At 56.2% G+C, this 18,303-nt stretch overlaps 1 protein-coding gene across 1 annotated transcript in view; it reads left to right on the top strand.

The window, feature by feature from the left end:
• The window catches only part of POLRMT (RNA polymerase mitochondrial), a 33,504-nt gene extending 15,556 nt beyond the window's left edge, over positions 1 to 17,948 (top strand). Inside the window, exons 10-21 of the mRNA XM_054013936.1 lie at positions 1,528 to 2,316; positions 3,480 to 3,602; positions 6,954 to 7,076; positions 8,548 to 8,727; positions 9,593 to 9,679; positions 10,135 to 10,248; positions 11,519 to 11,571; positions 12,193 to 12,291; positions 12,609 to 12,681; positions 13,226 to 13,317; positions 13,918 to 13,991; positions 16,586 to 17,948. Of these exons, the coding sequence (XP_053869911.1) occupies positions 1,528 to 2,316; positions 3,480 to 3,602; positions 6,954 to 7,076; positions 8,548 to 8,727; positions 9,593 to 9,679; positions 10,135 to 10,248; positions 11,519 to 11,571; positions 12,193 to 12,291; positions 12,609 to 12,681; positions 13,226 to 13,317; positions 13,918 to 13,991; positions 16,586 to 16,635 (1,857 nt within the window). The 3' untranslated portion in view covers positions 16,636 to 17,948. The remainder of the gene's footprint in view (positions 1 to 1,527; positions 2,317 to 3,479; positions 3,603 to 6,953; positions 7,077 to 8,547; positions 8,728 to 9,592; positions 9,680 to 10,134; positions 10,249 to 11,518; positions 11,572 to 12,192; positions 12,292 to 12,608; positions 12,682 to 13,225; positions 13,318 to 13,917; positions 13,992 to 16,585) is intronic.
• Positions 17,949 to 18,303: the final 355 nt, after the last annotated feature.

Below are 18,303 nucleotides of genomic sequence, written 5' to 3'. Positions count from 1 at the left end.
GATTTTTTCAGAGAACTATCCACAATGAATCCTAGATCTTTCTTGAGTGGTAACAGCTAATTTAGACACCATCATTTTGTACGTGTAGTTGGGATTATGTTTTCCAATATGCATTACTTTGCATTTATCAACACTGAATTTCATCTGCCATTGTGTGTTACCCAGTCACCCAGTTTTGTGAGATCCCTCTGTAACTCTTCACAATCTGCTTTGGATTTGATTATCTTGAGTAATTTTGCCACCTCACTGTTTATTCCTTTTTCCAGATCATTTAGGAATATGTTGAACACTACTAGTCCCCGTACAGACCTTTGGGGGACCCCACTATTTACCTCTCTCCATTCTGAAAACTGACCATTTATTCCTACCCTTTGTTTCCCATCTTGTTAACCAGTTACTGATCCATGAGAGGACCTTCCTTCTTATCCCATGACTGCTTACTTTCTGAAAGTCTCTGAAATACACTATATCCACTGAATCACTCTTGACCACATATTTATTGACCCCCTCAACGAATTCTAATAGATTGGTGAGGCATGATTTTCCTTTAACATGATTTGTTGGGGGAAGAGTCAACATGTTTTTTGTAATCTATTTATCTGTTCTTTACTATAGTTTCAACCAATTTCCCTGAAGGCGCAGGCTTACCGGCCTGTAAGTGCCAGTATCGCCTCTGGAGCCTTTTCAAACAATTGGCATCACATTAGCTCTCCTCCAGTCATTGGGTACAGAAGCTGATTTAAATGATAGGTTCCATACCGCAGTTAGTAGTTCTGCAATTTCATATTTGAGTTCCTTCAGAACTCGGGTGAATCCCATCTGGTCCTGGTGATTTATTACTCTTTAATTTATCAATTTGTTCCAAAACCACCTCCAGTGACACCTCAGTCTGGAATGCCTCATACCAGCAAAGGGCTACGGTCAAGCACATGTCATGTTAGTTCTAGTTCCTTTCCTTCCTCTTCCCAGCTGCCCTGACTTGTGTGTGTGCCCGTTGTGTGCCTTGCATGCAGGCCCCGTTCCACTGACCAAATAGCTTCCTTCCCTTCCCCCTATTCAGTTCCTGGCACACCCCACAGCCTCCCCAGAAGGGACAGAGGGTCATACACTGCCCCTGATTGTTCAGACATCCAGGCCTGCTCCAGCTGGGACCCCCCTCACAGCCTCGCCAGCTCCAGGGTGTTCGGCAGCTTCGGCTCCTGCAGCCCCAGTCCCGCGTCGCTGTCAGCCTTGCTCACATGCTGTGGGTTAAATGGATCAGCAGGTTTCGGGCAGCCGAGCATGATGGATGAACTGGAGTCTGTCCGTTTGTCTGGTTCCGAAGGGGAGGGCTGGGGCGAGAGGCCCCTTTCCCCGGCAGTGAGCGAAGTGAAGCCGCAGTGCAGGGTTACAGGAGCTTTGCATTGTGCTGTCTGACTGGACTCTCTTGGAACCCAGTCTGAAGAGAGTTGTAGCCCCCTGTGTCGCTAATGAACTTGCCCCCCTCTCCCTTCAGAGCTTCACCTTTCTTTAATTCTTCCCCCCCAGATCGGGTTTATAAAGCCCCATCCGATCCTCATCCAGATCCTGTCGAACGCCGCCGAGACCACGTTGACTTTCGACTCCTTTGTCATGCCCATGCTGTGCCCCCCGGTGCCATGGACCTCGCCGCACTTCGGGGCCTACATCCTCCTCCCCACCAAGCTGATGCGCTGCGTGGAGGGGGCCATCCAGCACCAGCTCCTGCTGGAGGAGTGTCCCCGCAGCAACCTGCACTCGGTCCTGGACGCCTTGAACCAGCTGGGCAACTGTCCCTGGAAGATCAACCAGCCCGTGCTGGATATCATCATCGCCATCTTTAACGCCAAGGGCAGTGAGAAGCTGGACGTCCCACCGCCCCTCTCGGAGGCCCCCAAGCCATCCGTGGCCCTCCGCATGGGGCCCAGCACTCCCTGGAGCAAGTCGTCCCTGAAACGCGAGCTGACACAGTGCAGGAAGAAGACGGTGGAAATGTACAGCCTGCGGACGGACGCCCTCTACAAGCTCTCCATAGCCAACCACCTGAGGGATAAGGTGTTCTGGTTCCCCCACAACATGGACTTCCGGGGCAGGACTTACCCCTGCCCGCCCTACTTCAACCACTTGGGCAGCGACATCACCCGGGCCATTCTGCTGTTCGCGGAGGGAAAGCCACTGGGGGCGCGTGGCCTCGACTGGCTCAAGATCCACCTCATTAACCTGACGGGGCTGAAGAAGAACAACTCTCTGCGGGAGCGGCTGGCCTACGCCAACGAGATAATGGAGGAGATCCTGGACTCTGCTGACAACCCGCTGACGGTATGTAGCGGGGATGGTCTCTCTCGCTTTAGAGGGAGCCCAGAACAAGCCTGGCACTGCTAGCCCTCAGGGAGAGGCATCAGGAACTAAGTGACAAAACAGTACCCTGGAATCCAGGACCCTCTCGAAGCTGCTCTCAGCTCAGGTCCACACGACAAGCTTGTGCGGGCAGAGAGCTGTGATTTCCTGACCGATCCAGCTGTGTCTGCAAACGCCCCAGTGTAGACGCAGTTATGCCAGCAGATCTGTGCTGTTACTGGGGTGGCTTGTTTCGCTCAGTGGGGCTGGAATAAACCCTGTTGGCAGTAGCAGAGGTTTGCCGGTTTGCGCTAGGAGTGCTTTGCTGGTATTGTATCCGGCATCGCTACGCCGGCAAAGCGCCTCTAAATGTGGCCTCTCTGATTCTGTGAGAGAGGATCTTGCCCTGCACCCAAAGTGGAAGCCGGTGAGCGCCTGCCCACCCTGGGTGGCTTTATTAATATTCCAGTAGCACCCTGGGGTCCCAGTCGAGACTGTGCTAGGCCTAGTGAGAGACAGGCACTGCCCTGAAGCTCTTCCAGTCTAAATACGCACAACAGGAAGGGTTGAAGAGGGATGCTGAGGCCAGGTCTGCACTAGAAACTTTTGCTGGTATAATAGCGTTAGTTAGGGGTGTGATCTGCAACATTTTTATACTGGCCAAAGCCTTCGTGTCAATGCCGGCAAAAGGTGGTACTGCATATTTCAGGGGGGATAGCTCAGTGGTTTGAGCATTGGCCTGCTAAACCCAAGGTTGTGAGTTCAATCCTTGAGGGGGCCATTTAGAGATCTGGGGCAAAAATCTGTCTGGGGATTGGTCCTGCTTTGAGCAGGGGGTTGGACTAGATGACCTCCTGAGGTCCCTTCCAACCCTGATATTCTATGATTTGGGGAGCCAGAATACGCTCCATCAGCAAGCCTGTTTTTGCCAGTAGAACCTGTCTCTCTGCTAGGAGGTGCTGCCAATACAGCTGTACTGGCAAACCTTTTCTAGAGCGGACTAGCCCACCGATGGGTGGGGCGACTTGCCGGGGGTTGTGCCGCAGGTAAGTGGCGGGAGACGTGGCTCCTGGTTCTGACCCAGTTCAATACCCAAGCGCTCTTCTACTCTATTGCTGAGATGCTCTGTCCTCCCCTCCCCCCAGGGCAGGAAGTGGTGGATGGACACCGATGAACCCTGGCAGGCCTTGGCGTGCTGCATGGAGATAGCCAAGGCTTTGAGATCGCCGGACCCCACAGCCTACATCTCGCACTTCCCCATTCATCAGGTAAGGGGCCTGGTGGCTGTGAGTGTTGGATTCCTCCTGCATGGGGCAGAGAGCTTGGGGAGCTAACAGAAACTCGGCGGGGAGAGGGCAGAGGGATGTGGGAGGCTCTGGGTCGCAGGGGCTGTTGGAACTGCAGTGGTGCTTGGGTTCGACCTGTAAGCAAACAGACCCTAATTCGCTCCCATGGCAAGGACCAGGCCACTTTCAAGTGCTTCCTGTTCCAGAGTATGGACGGGAAGGATCAGCGTGCACAAATCTCTGGTCTCTTCCTCATTAGCTGCCAGGCCTGTTATCTGGGTATTTATATGGCCGCCATCCCCATAGTATCTAAACCTCTCCCAAGGATCTGTAGATTCAGTCTCACTACACACTCCTGCGGCTAGGGAAGCATCACTAACTATATGCTGTGCAGATGGGGAAACTGAGTCACAACGCTGCAGTGACTCACCCATGAGTTTGTAGCAGAGCTGGGAATTGAATCCAGCCTGACCCTGTGTTGGTTTGGATCAGGCAGGCTTGCTGCGAATAGTGGTCATGGCTGCAGTCTCTGAAAGGCAGGTACTGCAACTGCTCCGTATATGCCCTGGGGGGGGTGGCGGCGGGGGGAATCTCTCCTACTCTGAAGACGAAGGGCTTTTGTCAGCTGTTCCAGGTCCTTGCGCATCTGGTCTGAGGGCTGGAGCAGAGCAGCTCTGCTGGCTGGAAGGATGAAAGCCTGACTCTGGATGAGGGCAGAGATCGTTCCTGCTGCGCTAAATGATGCGAGTCCAAGTGCTTCGTGCTCACAGCAAGGCCAGGCCCCGACGGGGCGGTGGAAGCAGAATAACCCTGAGCTTAGTCTACTCACGCTGCCTCCTCGCTAGCGGGGGCTGCCCTTACCCTCCAGAGAGGAGCTGTGGTAGAAAGGATCAGTTGTTCTCATTAACTTTAGCCCTGCTCCGTTCCGACATCACAGCCTGGGTGCACCTGTCAGAGGCCTGTGTCGTCCGAGGATACCCCGTCATTAACATTTCCCTGCAAGAGGCGTCTGTGTTTCTCCCCTTAGAGGCTGGGCGAGCGTGTGTCAGAAACGAACCCCCATGACTCGGATCTCATCGGTGTGACGGCGAAAGCCGATGGGGATGGGGGCGGAATGGAAAATCAAAGATCAAGCGGAGGTGCTGGGAGTCACTTAACAGCTGGTCCATCAACCTCCCGTTGACAGAAGCAGTTCTAAGGTGGGGGCACGGGTGCCATGGGCCTGTGGATCCCGTTTCACCTGTCTGCAGAGCTGCAGGTGCCCCAGTTGGGACAGGGTGGTCCTTTCTCCTGGTGGCTTCAGCCCCCCCGAATAGAGACACTGTAGCAGGAGTGGTGGGAGTACTGAGCATCAAGGCCTCTGCGGTTCAAAGTATGTGTTGCAGGGTGGATTGATTGAAACCACCCGGTAGAAAGGCTCGATTTAAGTCATCCATTTGAATCAGCTTTTCTTTTTCTAAAAAAGTGCATTCTCATTGGTTGGGATAACCATTAAAACATGTTGATTTACACCTAAGCAGAGCCTTTCCATTGGCTTTGGTACATCAATTTTCTACCTGGGAGGAATCGCTAGAAAAATACACATTTATTTAAGCAATTATATGGTTTAACATTTTCAGATTCTTATTAATTGAACATTTTTAATATGTTAGAAAGTGGGGAATAATACATTGCTTAGTTACTCGGTAATTATCTTTTTCCTCGTGATCGGTGTCAGGCTGGGTAGGATGGTAACCGGAATGTAACGAAACACGCAACAGCATATCAACGTTAACACCCTTAAATGTTTTGGACAGATAAACTTCTCTTATCACAACATGTTTCAGATTTTCAACTAAATGGTTTATTAAACAGAGGGATTAACCACAGTCAGTGAACTCAATTGATTAGTTCAGGTCAGCCTGGGAAAATTTTCAAATAAGCCTAAATGAAAGTGACAGGAGCTTAAAATCTTACTTACCCTTGAAAATGAGACAGTCTCCTAAGTTACTTAGGTGGATCTTTCGTACCATATTTATAAAGTTTGACTTCCAAAGTTAGATGTTTATTGTCCTGATTCTTTCTTTATCCAGAAAAGCAGCCTTTAACGCAAAGTTTTTGATAGAGGCTCATGGATTCAGCATATTTTTTTATTTAAATGTTTGAAGAGATTATAATAAATTTAAGCCTTAACCTATTTTGTATTAAAATCAGATTTCATTTTAAACAGGTTTACATTTTTAAAGAAAATGTTGTTTAAATAAAATAAGAAAAATCTGATTTAAATTAAAAAAAAATCTGTTTTAAAAATTTTGTTTTCAAAAACACAGAATTTTATCCACCCTGCCATGTTGCATTTTAACTCTCTCCCCCCCCCCCCCCCCAATCCCATTGCTTGGTTCACACCAGGCACGTTTTTGTCTGTGTTGTCCCCCCAGCAGCTGTCGATCTAACTGTTGTGGGAGATTGCTCAGTGGCGAGCAGCTGCAAAGGAGGCCTGATACCTGTCTGGTCACCTAGACTGCAGTGCCACACTTAGGACAGGTCGATGTTAGGTTTGGTAAGGGTCAGGGTGGGGGCCCAACCAAACCCTCAGAGCTGAACACCCCAGAGTTTTGGGAGAGCGAAGATCTGGAGCAAAACTCTGGCTCAGTTGCCTCTTTGGTTTCAGGAAGGTTTTCCAAGCAACAGAGGAGAGGCAGCCTGACCCAGTGGCTGGAGCACTGGTCTGGGAGTCAGGAACCCTGGATTCTATTCCTGGCACTACCACGGATGTGTTGCGTGACCTTGGGCAATTCCCTGCCCTTCTCTGGGTCGGTCTCCCCTCCCACCCTTTTTGTGTCTTATCTACTTCAAGTGTAAGCTCTTCTGGGCTGCCTCGTACTATGTTTGTACAGCGCCTAGGACAATAGAGCTCCTATAATACAAACAATAATTAAAATGTTGCCATTCTTTTTTTTTTTTTTTTAATTCCAATGAAAACTTACTGTGGGGGTAGAGAGGGGGCTGATTTTATAAACGTCCCGTGCCATGTTTGCAACCCCGTCGTTGCAGCATCGGGCTAGTTCCAGAGACTCAGACAGTGATGCAGGCGGGAGGTGAAAGGGAAGCCGATGAGTCCTTTGTCCCTGCTGGGAAAAGTAAAAAAGCAAAAACGGTGCAAAGTCCGCATCAAAAATTCTTCTGTCCTGAGCAGTTTCCAGCAACATTGGTGAGGGCATGAGAAAGTCAGTGGGAATTGGGTGCCTAACTCCCTTAGGCTTCACTGAAAATCCCAGCCCTGGCTTTTAACCAGGCAATGCCCCTTTAAATGGCCAGGCTCTCAGTCCCACCCTTTGTTCTTCCTGCTCGCAGGACGGCTCTTGCAACGGGCTGCAGCACTACGCTGCGCTGGGGCGTGACGTCATCGGCGCCACCTCGGTCAATCTGATGCCGTGCGACAGCCCCCAGGACGTGTACAGCGGAGTGGCCCAGCAGGTGAGACAGAGCCGGTAACCCTGGCAGGTCCCTACGGTTCACCCCTCTGCTCGGACCCACCGTGGAGCTGGTGGTCAGTGTCCCCAAGCAGAACAGTGCAATTCCTGCGCTCCGGGGGGAGAGGAGAGGCTGAGATAGACAGCACTGTGCATGCAGCAGGCTCAGTAGACATCGCTGATTGGAATCTAGCGCCGGACTGTCCCTCTCCCCTAGAGGGAAGCACTGCGGTGGCCACAATGAAAATCCAGCTGAGATTGTGCTAGAAGAGGGGAGGGTGTGATCACAGTAGACAGAGAAGGAGCCGTGACTGAGAAATCCCCAAGCCATGAACCATCCCCAGGCTGCTTCTCTCTGGGGGTACATCTACACTACAGGGGGGAGTCGATTTAAGATACGCAAATTCAGCTACGTGAATAGCGTAGCTGAATTCGACGTATCGCAGCCGACTTACCCCGCTGTGAGGACGGCGGCAAAATCGACTTCTGCGGCTTTCTGTCGGCTGCGCTTACTCCCACCTCCGCTGGTGGAGTAAGAGCGCCGATTCGGGGATCAATTGTTGCGTCCCAACGGGACGCGATAAATCGATCCCCGAGAGGTCGATTTCTACCCGCCGATTCAGGCGGGTAGTGTAGACCTAGCCTGGGTTTCCTCGAGGTGCAGATGGGGAGTTGGTGAGACAAGGTCTCCAAGCAGCAGGGAGATGCTCCGCCTGAGTTGCTAGCACCTGGCCAGCACATAGGAGGAGAATTCTCTCTCTTTTGGGCGACGTGGGAAACTGATCTCCATGGCACATTCAGTCCTCGGCCTCTCTTCAGAGACTGGGGTTTTCTTGGCATGTTTTGCAATATGAAATCGGCCTGTTGGGAACTGGACTGAGACCTGCCGCATTCATTCCGCACACAGAAACTATCCTTAGCTCTTATCTAGAGCTTGTCATCTGTGGATCACCAAGGTCAAGTAGCGTTATCCCCAATTTTCAGATGGGCACAGAAAGCGGCTGAGCCAGAGGGTCACTGGCAGAGCCAGGAACAGAACCCTGGTCTCCGAAGGCTTGGTCCGGTGCTCAATCCACTCGGCCACACGGTGCACCTGACAGCCATTGGGTGCTGTGCCAGCACAGGGGTGCAAAGGGTCCGTATCGCAATACCAGTGCCCTGAGCTGGTGTCTCTGTGGTCCAAAAACTCCCTAGTTCCTCGGCTAGTGGCCTCTGTTATCCAGGGTGGCTAGCATGGGCCACGGTGTCTGTCGTGGGTGTGCGGGAGGGGCATTCCTAGGGCAGACCGGTGGTCTTGGCTTGGTTTCTCCACAGTCTGTGTAGAGGGGGTGCAGCCCAGCTGGGCCCTGGGGCTCCCTCGATGACCCTATCCCTATCGTAGAATATCAGGGTTGGAGGGGACCTCAAGCGGGTCCTGATTCAGCGGCGGCAGGATCACGGCATCTCCCCCTTGGTTCCTCTCCACGCTGCCCTAGGTAGAAGAATTCCGGAAGCGGGATGCCCAGGAGGGCATGAAGGTCGCCCAGGTCCTGGACGGCTTCATCAGCCGCAAGGTGGTGAAGCAAACGGTGATGACGGTGGTGTACGGCGTCACCAGGTACGGAGGGAGGCTGCAGATCGAGAAGCGGCTCAAGGAGATCAACGGTTTCCCACAGGTAGGACGTCCAGCCCGGCTTCCCCGCTGTCCCGCCTGTGGCCGCTGGCACTGGTGCCTGGCTGAGTTTTGTGAAGTGCCTGTTTCCCTGTGGAGAGATTTCCCTTTTCCTCCTCCCCTGGCGCTGCCCTGCCCTCTGGGTCCTGCTAAGCTAGATCCAGGCCAGGGGGTTCAGCGAGTGGGGTGGCATGGGACCCAGGTTCTAGGTGGTTTGCAGGCCCCTTTCTCCGCCTGTCGCAGGATGGGGGATTCTTCCATCAGGTATATCCTGTCCCTTTGGTTCCCAGCATTGTCATCTGCTGCCCAGCCTCTCTGGCAGTAATGGGCCTCAGCTGGTGTCTTGTACAATACAAGGCCGTTCTGCTCCCTCTGGGGGTCGTATTGGCCCCCCTGAACCTCCCAGATATCTGTCTCCATGCAGCCTGCTGGTGCCGAGGCTGGGCTAATGGCACCTCCTGCAGAGCAGAGGGTTTCACTCAGCACCTCTCAGCGGCTCGTAGTCCCTGTTACTTACGTGGCCAGTAAGGCAGCGCAGAGGCCGGCAGGGTGCCCGGTGACTTGGCCCTCCTCCCGTGGGAGAGGAGAATCGTGTTAAGTGCCAGAGCTCAGCATCCTCTCCACCCACTTGGCAGCCAGATCCAGGTTCGGATTCCCGGTTCCCCTGACTTGCAGCGAGATCTGGGGTCTAAGCTAGTCCAGGTGGGAAGGCAGGTTCTGTGAGGTGGTAACTCTGAAGGGGAGGGGGACACGTCAGCAACGGCTCATCCCGGCTGTGGTCCTTCGGGTAAGAAGGCAGGCGTGTCTTCATCACAGGGACTCCCACTCCTCCCCAGGGGAGCCCCTCACCCTGCCTCTGATCCTCACAGGAGTACGTCTGGGAGGCGTCGCATTACCTCGTCCAGCAGGTGTTCAACAGCCTCAAGGAGATGTTCTCAGGGACTCGAGAGATCCAGGTAAGGTCCCTGCTGCTTTTCCCTCACTCCCCTCCTCTTCTGGCTTCCCTGTGTGCTGGAGAGAGCAGCACCGCAGAGCTCCTGGGAGCGCTACAAGCAGGCTGGAGAACAGGAGAGGAGCAGGGGGGGAGCCCCTAGAGATTGTCTCCTCCCATCACCCCAGGAAATGCACCCCGATCTCTAACGCCAGCCCTGCTCAGGAAGTGAATCGGGGCCACTGGATCTGGCATCTCAAGCAGCAGGTCTCTACGGGATCCTAGCCCCACAGGAGCATTCCTGACCCCCACCCAGGTGGAATGACTCCCCTGGAGAAGGGGGCCGGAGGGTGTTGTGCCATCCAAGGTGGGCTCAGAACTACCTGTGGTGGGCGGGGACGTTATGGGGTGAATCTGTCCTTAGAACCCCTGGAGCCTCCGGGGCTCTTGAAAGCTGTTCACTCCAGTCTGTCCCTGCAGATCTGGCTGACGGAGAGTGCCCGGCTCATCGCCAAGTCCGGGAACACGGTGGAGTGGGTCACCCCGCTGGGCCTCCCCATCGTGCAGCCGTACCATCGGGCCAAGTCCACAGTGGTGAGTGCCAAGGGGAGCAGGGGTACCGGCAGCTTGTGAGCTGGGACCTCAGTATGGAACATGGGGGATCTGGATCAACGCCCCGCCAACCATCGTCCTGGACCGAGGGCATTAAGGGGCAGTGCGGCGAAGTCTCCAGCCGGTGCATGTGTCGAACCTTGCTGTGTATGTGTGGGTAGTGTACACCGTGCTGTGAAGACTCCAGCCGGCGGGGGTGCCGAATCTAGTTGTGTTATACATGCCCGTAGTACAGTGAAGTCTCCCGTGGGTGGGTCTGGGCGGGGAGGGTTTGTGAGGGATGGGTATGGTGTCAGGCCGCGCTCTCTCCACCCTCCCCACTGACTCACCGGGGTAATGAACCTTTCAGACTCCGGGAGGTGAGCCCAGCACGAGGCAGGGAAACAGGATGAGAAATGAGAAGTGGTTCCTCAGGGTTCACGTGACTCACTCTCGCTCCAGTTCCACACTCATCCTCGCTGATCCCCTTCCTTCCCCCCCACCCCCCCAGTCTAGTCCTCTCAGCAGCCCTCTCCCTCCCACTCCACCTGACTAATTCAGCAGCTGAGATTCTTGGAGGTGGGAGGAGTTTATCCCTGACAGGAAGAGACCAGAGGGGGCTTGTATGAGCACTGACATGCGGGCATGAGTCAGCTCTGGGGTGGGGCCCACGGCGGAGCCAGCATCCTTGGGGGGCTGAAGGGTGAGTCAGCGGGACGAAGTCCGGATGGTATTTAAGAAAGGCGGAGCTGGTGAGTAACCGGGGCTCCCCAAAGGCTCAATGATGAGACCCCCACGTGGTGCCAGCAGGGAAACAGACTCCTGCTTGCCCACCTGCACGCAGAACCTGCCCCGTCTCCTAGCCACTGGCACGCCACGTCCCAGCAGTTATGGGGCAGTTCAGGGCGGCCTGCCTGTCTACAAGCCACTGATTTGTTCAGCTGCATTTCCGTGAGATAAAGGCCTTGAAGGCCAGGGAGCCTGGGAGCCGGTGAGTCTAGCCGCTGGACGCCTCCTGGGAGACATGCTGGCCAGCAGGATGAAAGCTCCTGTCCGCTTTCAAAGATCTGAAGTAGGCTGTTCTAATCTGGCCATGGGCTCCCTGCCCTGGGAGGAGGCCGGGCCAGTCCTGGTCCTAGGCTCTGCACGGCGCATGCTGGGGGCCTATTGCTCGCGTGAGCAGCTCTCCAAGAGTGGCATGCCTGGGACTCCCTGGGAACGGGTGATTGTGTCTCTCTGCAGCTGAGTCCGGTCTCTGTCTCTCTCTCTCTAGCTGAACAGCACCATGCAAACCCTGAGTCTGAACGTGCGATTTGACGCCAGCCAGTAAGTACCAGACTGCGAGAGCTCGGCGCAGACTCTGCGTTCCTTTCCCCTCAGCCTGAGTGATTCCCCCGCCCGCCCCGGTGCAGCCTGGAACTGGGGGAGCCCTCGCCTCCAGGCGGTTTGGAGACAAAATCCTCCCATCAGCAGAGCTTGGCAGATGAGCCCGCAGCAGGAGACACAGGCACTGGTCAGGGCTGCTGCTGGTATTTGCACGCTCCTGCGTTCCTTACCTCATGCTGCCCAGTAGGCGTAGGGGATGGCAGGGGAGGAAGGGCCGGAGGGAATCCAGCAGCGTCCGTGGACAGTGCTGGAGGTGCAGGGCCGTAGCACCCGGCGTGGGATTCCTGGAGAGGCCAGCATCTGCCACCTGCTCCCTTGTGTCCATGGACCAGTGGGGGGGGCAGCCCCTAGAGCTCCCGTCACCCCAGGGAATGCAGCCCAGGCTCCATCCCCACCTGTGCTCTGCCCACTGGATCTAGTTCCCTCCGATCATGTAGCTCTGGTTGGCATTACCCTGACAGCAGGTCCTAGGCGCTCTGTCTCCCTGCTCGTCCCTTCCCCCGGCTCTGGCCGTGGCGGGCAGCCGGGCTGTCTGACTGACTGGTCTGTGTTCCGCTGCAGGAAACCGGATATAGTGAAGCAGAAAAACGCCTTCCCGCCCAACTTCATCCACTCGCTGGACTCCACGCACATGATGCTGACGGCACTGCACTGCCACAGGTAGGGTCGCCTCGGGTCATCCTTGGGGCTACTCTAGCATTGGTGGAGGCAAATCCGCAGGGTTGAGCTGCCCGGGGTCCAGCCCTGCTCCTACAGCTGGCAGCCCCTTTCCCCACGGGCCTGCGATCAGGGAGGCACCGTACCCAGGGCGCTAGGCAGTGCCACAAGGGATGGCAGCCCCCGTTCAGCTCACGCAGGCCCCTGTGCCGGCGCCAGCAGGAGGGTTTGGCTGCCTGAGTCAGGGCCTGGGCTGACATCAGAGAAGAGGGAGGGTCTCTGCGGGCACCACCTGACCCAGCTGTTCTGCTGCCTTTCAGACGGGGCCTGACGTTCGTCTCGGTCCACGACTGCTACTGGACCCACGCGCTGACTGTGGATGTCATGAACCAGGTAGAGACCAGCTCCACCCCCGCGTGAGCAGAGCCTCTTTCACTGACCCAACGCATCCGCCTCGAGGGGGCTCGGCAGGTGCTGTCCGGCCCCTGTACCTGGCTCTGGAAAGCGTCTCCTCCCCCCGCCCCAATTACGTGGGTCTCCTTTCCCTCCCCACCCTGTAGTCTGATTGGCTGTCGGCAACCAAGGCGATGCACCCTGCAAAATACAGTGTGCCAAGATGGCACCTGCTGTTCATGTGTCCCAACCCGCAGCCCCCTGCTATCCCAGCCCTGGGCTCCCCAGGCACGTAGCTCTGCCATTGCCCCTCGCTCGTAATGCACGGCCCTTCCTGGGGTGTTAGCCCTGGGCTTCCCTCCGTTCCCATCCCTCTCCAGCTCCGCTGACACCCCTTGACCCACAGCCCCTCGCTGTGCTCCGTGCTCTGCAGACGCACCCCACCTTCAGCCCGGTGAGAATAGCTCTACATGGAATTTGTCTTGGGGTGAGAGGGGTGCAGGCTGTGGTATTCCACTCACTTGTGACCTCCATGCACTGCCAGGTGTGTCGAGAGCAGTTTGTGAAGTTGCACAGCCAGCCCATCCTGGAGGATCTGTCCCGGTTCATGCTGCAGAAATATTGCACAGCCTTTCTGTAAGTACCCAGCTCGCCCACCCGCCCTCTCTGGGGCTCCTTCGGGGGAACTTCCTTTGTTGACTGCGCTGTGTAAGTTCCACCGCCTCCGTCTTGGAGCCTATCCGCAGTATCCTTCTTCCAGCTGCCCCTGGGCCGCTCTAGGACAAGGATGGCCCAGTGGTTAGTGAGCTAGACTATGGCTAGCCTGGGTTCAATCCCCTGCTCTGCCACAGACTCCCCGTGTGACCTTGGCCAAGTCTCTCTGGGCCTCGGCTCCCCATCTGCAAAGGAGGGTGAGATCACTGCCCTGCCTCAGAGGGGCTCTGGGTGCAGAAATTCTGTGAAGGTTGGCAGGTGCTCCGATACTCTGGCATCAGAGAGTGATACTGAGATAACATGGACCGCAGGAAGATACTTAGATGCCCAAGCGGTCACATAGGGAGAGTCTTATCTCGAAGCTGATCTGGTGGTTCCTTTGACACCGGGGACCTGTCACCGCCCCCTTGGCTCAGAGCCATGTGCCCACAAGCTGCACAGGAGATGTGTGAGAGGCTGGGAGCAGGAAGGGGTCACGTTCCTGTTTAACACCCCTTTTTGTCGTGGCTTTTTTTGACCCAGGGCTGAGTGGAGGGATAAGAAGTTCCTTGAACACAAGAGGCTGGTGGAGCTGCTGTCCAAGGTCCCTGAGACAGGTACTGTTATTATCCATTGTGGTTATTACGGTAGTGCCTCTGGGCCACCCACGAATGCTAGGCACTGGACACACACTTGCCTCTGGAGCCGGTTCCCAGGGGCGGCTCCTAGGCGTGAGCCCTCTGACATGAGTGATTGGAATGAGCCGGCCCCCAGCTCTTCCCCGACAGTAGCCATGTTTCTGATGACCAGTGTCTTTGAGTTCATCCCGCAGTGGGCAGGAGGAACCTACGAGACAGGGCATGGCCTTGTGCTCGGGGGCTGAAAGAGACAGAGGCTTGGTCTACGCCTAAGATGTAGGTTGACCTAGCTACGGTGCTGGAGAGATGTAGCTAAGCTCCGGTGTAGACACAGCTAGGTCAATAGAAGGATTCTAGCTACTGCCTCTCGGGGCGGAGTAACCCTTTCTGTCGCTGTAGAACAGCGGCAGGGCTGCAGCGGTGCCTCTGAAGCGCTGGTAGTGTAGACGCACCTTAGCCTGCCAGACCCTACTGGGGAGCTCGCTTGATCCCCGGGGATCCGTCTCGCGCTGCCAGGAAGGCTGGGTGAGCATCACTATCTTCCCTGTGTCTGGCTGCCAGCCCCCACCCCAGCAGAATCTCCTCCCGGTCCCCGTCCCGAGGCTGGAGTGGACGCACGGCTGGCTGGGAGAACCCCGAGCTCGGCAGTGTCTTGCTGGAGCAGTTAGCGTAGGCGATCTAGCCGAGTTGCAGTTCAGCACTGCACCCTACCTCCCTGGAACTCCCCTGTGGGGCTTTGCTCCTCATAGACAGGGGCACGGGCAGGAAGGCTGGCGCTACAGTTGAGGCACTGGGCTGGGTCTCAGAAGATTTGGCTCAGTTCCACCGCACACTCCCTGTGTGACCATGGGCAAGTCACTTCATCTCTGGGCTTGTGTTGCCGTTCTGAAATGGGAATGGTACCCACAGCGTCTCCAGGGGTGGGGGAGAGACTGGTAAATATCTGGGAGTGCTGAGGTGCTCCGGCGATGGGGCCGGGGGATTAGGTAGCTGAGTTCCCTATGACATATTAGACACATGTAAACCTTTTGGGTTCCCCTAAAGCTACGGCAGGATTTTCCTATTGTCCGTTTTCCAGCACTGTGTCCAGTCTAGATGTAAACGATCCAGGAGGGGACTCCTGCCCCGTCCCTTGAGAGCTAATCCCGCAACCTGGGAGATCTCGAAGCATTTCCTGAAACACCGTTTTCCCCTCTCAGTTCCGCCCCGTGCCAGCCTAAGGGAGTGCCAGTGGTTCTCAATTGAGCATGTTCCTCCACTTCCCCTCCACAGCGCCCACCTTAGGCAGAATTTAGCTCGTTTCTTCTCCCCCTGGAAGCCAGTCTCCCCAGTGCGCTAATACGTCTTGTTGCTCTGCTCCAAACATTCGTATTTGCCGGTCTGTTCCCACTAACGAGACATCGTACCAGGGATAGAAGTTAGATGCATGGGATAGCGATTGCCGAGATGCGGCTGATACGCGTGCAGCGGGAGTAAGACAATTTGTTTAGTTCCCTTAATCTCCAGGCGGGCGTCTCATATGGGTCGCATGCATCCGTCTACATTTTCTCCACAGGAGAAGGTGGGAGAAAGTAGCATTGCCGCTCACTGTTACACAGCTGCCACCCACCGCCCCAGAGGTGGCTGCATTTCAAGGGCGGGTGAAGCCTTCCTTTTGGGATGACTCTGCTAACATCAGCCATTGCTGAGGGAGCCCCGGGCGATCAGGCAGGGTTGGTTTTTATTGCGTGCGGGGCAGACACGCTGCTGCAGTTCTCGGGTGCCCTGAGAGCCGCAATCAGACCCCAGGTTTCGAAGGCTGAGATGCCTTCATCTGTGCGAGTCCCCTCTCCGCCCTGGTAGGACATAACCCCCCGCACAGCAAGCTGCCTTTGGCTCCCACCCTGGCATCCAACTTGCCGTGTGAGCCCAGGCCAGCTGGAGAGCAGAACCTAACTAGCTGGCAGAGATAATCGGAAGTCACCAAGCAAACAGCCCTTGTCCTGACCCACTCTCTGTCCCTCGCTGGTTCTTCTGCAAGGCCTGGTCCACGCAGAGCTAGACGCATCCTTGCCCCGGTACTGAAGCCTTCCAGTGTTGCACCCACCACAGCCTAGGAGGGGGGATAACATGTCCTGGGGTGGGCGTCCTAGCTCCTCTTCCTCCCCGCTAATCCTCTGCCCCAGGGAAAGCGTCTGCCCGCAATGGGCCGGGTAGCAGGAGCGGGCCTGTGAGCAGAGTGGGCCCCCCGGCATGCTCTCTGCCCTAGGTGGGGTCAGGGAGAGTCGGGCTGATTGCAGCAAAGGGGCTGCAATACGTCTCTTGCTGCTCTCTCCTCCCTGGAGTAGGGGGCTCGTGCTGAGTTTGGGGGGGTCGGGGTGTAGCCTAGAATTTAGGGCTGGAAGGGGCAGTGGGGTCATCTTATCTGAGTGCCGGCATAACACACCCAGCGATTCCTGCATCCAGCTCGTATCTTGTGGTCGAGCTAGAGCACATAGTTGAATCCTTTCCCCTAGAATGCTAAGAGACGCCCCCAGTCTCCAACCTGGGCAGCCCCCGCTCTGACCTTCCCTCTGCTCCCTCTTCCCCTCCAGGCGACTTTGACCTGCAGAAGGTGAAGGAATCTACGTATTTCTTCAGCTGAAACGGACCCCGGGCAAGGCCCTGGACTGTCTATCGAACGCTGGCTAATTGGACCAGAGGTGCCAGCCAGCCGAGTCCAGGGTGGGACCTGGCTCACAGCACCCCCAGCAGAGAACAAGGGGAGACTGTGTCCAGGACCTCGTCCTGGGGGCACAGCAGACAGCTGGCCCAGGGAAATACCCCCAGGGGGTGCATCGGCCTCTCTGCTTTGGAAACGGGCACTGCCTGGAGAGCAGGAGCATGTGACTCCACTAGGAGGCAGGATCTCTGCTTTCCCTTGTGCCAGGAGGGGCGTGGCGCTGTCTTTGTGTGGCTCTCGCCAGTCCAGCTCACCTGCTCCTCCCTCTGTGCCGAGGAACCTTGAGCTGGAGATCACCGGCTGCTGGGGATCGCTGACGCTGACCCAAAGACAAGGTTGCTTTGCTCACTGGGAGCCTCTGGCCCCAAACTGAGGTGGTAGGCAAGGGGCTGATTGGGGACTGGCGTTGCCTGCGACCTCAGCCTCACACAGTTGGGTCTCAGCAAGGGGCCCCTGTTTGCTGCTGGTAACTCAGGTGCTCTAGGCCAATCGACCAGGCCTCTCTTCCCCCTTCACTCACCCCCACTCACTACCCCATGCGTCCGGGGAGGAGGGCATCCTGCAGATGGAGCCCTCCAGGCCTGGCTTTGAACACCGTCTGGGTCACCCCCGCCCACGCCAGGCCGGAGCGCTGTCGGTCTGTGCAGAGAAGGGGGCCGTGGGTCTAGGATCACAGTGAGACACTCTCTTCACTGGACTCCTGTGCTAGCAGCTCTAATGGCGCCGTTGCGGGTTAGCCGAGCGTACCTGGGGGAGCGAGCTGGAGAGCTCCTCCCGGAACAGCAGCATCCTACAACCAAAGACCTCAGAGTGCTTTAGGATTCTTGGCCAATGAGCTGTTGAATAACCACTTGCCTGGGGAACGAGAACCTGCCCATCCCTGGCCTCTGCAGCTGCGTAGGACTTTGCTGGCGTTGGCCGGGGTGCGGCACTCAGCCCCTTGCTCCGTTTCCGTTCCTGTCCTCTAGCAGAGTGTGTGTGTGTGAGGGGGGGGGATGTGCGCCTCCCCAGGGGAGTGGTTATTCTGCACTGGGGCAGCCAGTCACTACTGGAATCCAGAGGAACCTCCCGTCCTGATTCACCCTCCCTGCTCCGCGGAGTCCTGTCACCGGGCGCTTTCCAGCGGTGTCTCGTTTTCTGGGATATTGAAGATTCGGCTGCACAGTCTCCGGTGGGATGGGTGTGTAACTGGAGCGGTGTGTGGAGCACTGTACATTAAAGCCCTTTGAAATGTCTCCTGTCGGGGCTGCTTTGTTAGTAAGTGTGGTTGTATTCTAGTGGCGTCTAGAGGCCCGGCTGAGTTCAGGGCTGGTTGGGCCCAGCACTGCAGTGAGAGCACGTCCCTGCACTGAGGAGCTGACCAGTTCAAACGAAGAGAGAAAGGGTGGCCGGGGAAACTGAGGCACGGGGCAGGGAGGTCAGTGTGAGGAATATAGAACCCAGGGCGCCTGACTCCCAGTCTGCTACCCCATCGCTGGGCCACACTGCGGACCTCATTGTGTGGAGGTGCATGTTATCTACTGAGCCTGAGAAGGAGCCAGAATTTACCCATGTACGTTGCCAAAGAGCCACGGGAACACGTCAGCAGCA

This window comes from Malaclemys terrapin, chromosome 24, assembly GCF_027887155.1.
Source record: "Malaclemys terrapin pileata isolate rMalTer1 chromosome 24, rMalTer1.hap1, whole genome shotgun sequence".
Taxonomy (NCBI): domain Eukaryota; kingdom Metazoa; phylum Chordata; order Testudines; family Emydidae; genus Malaclemys; species Malaclemys terrapin.
This window is presented reverse-complemented; position numbering and strand designations above follow the sequence as displayed.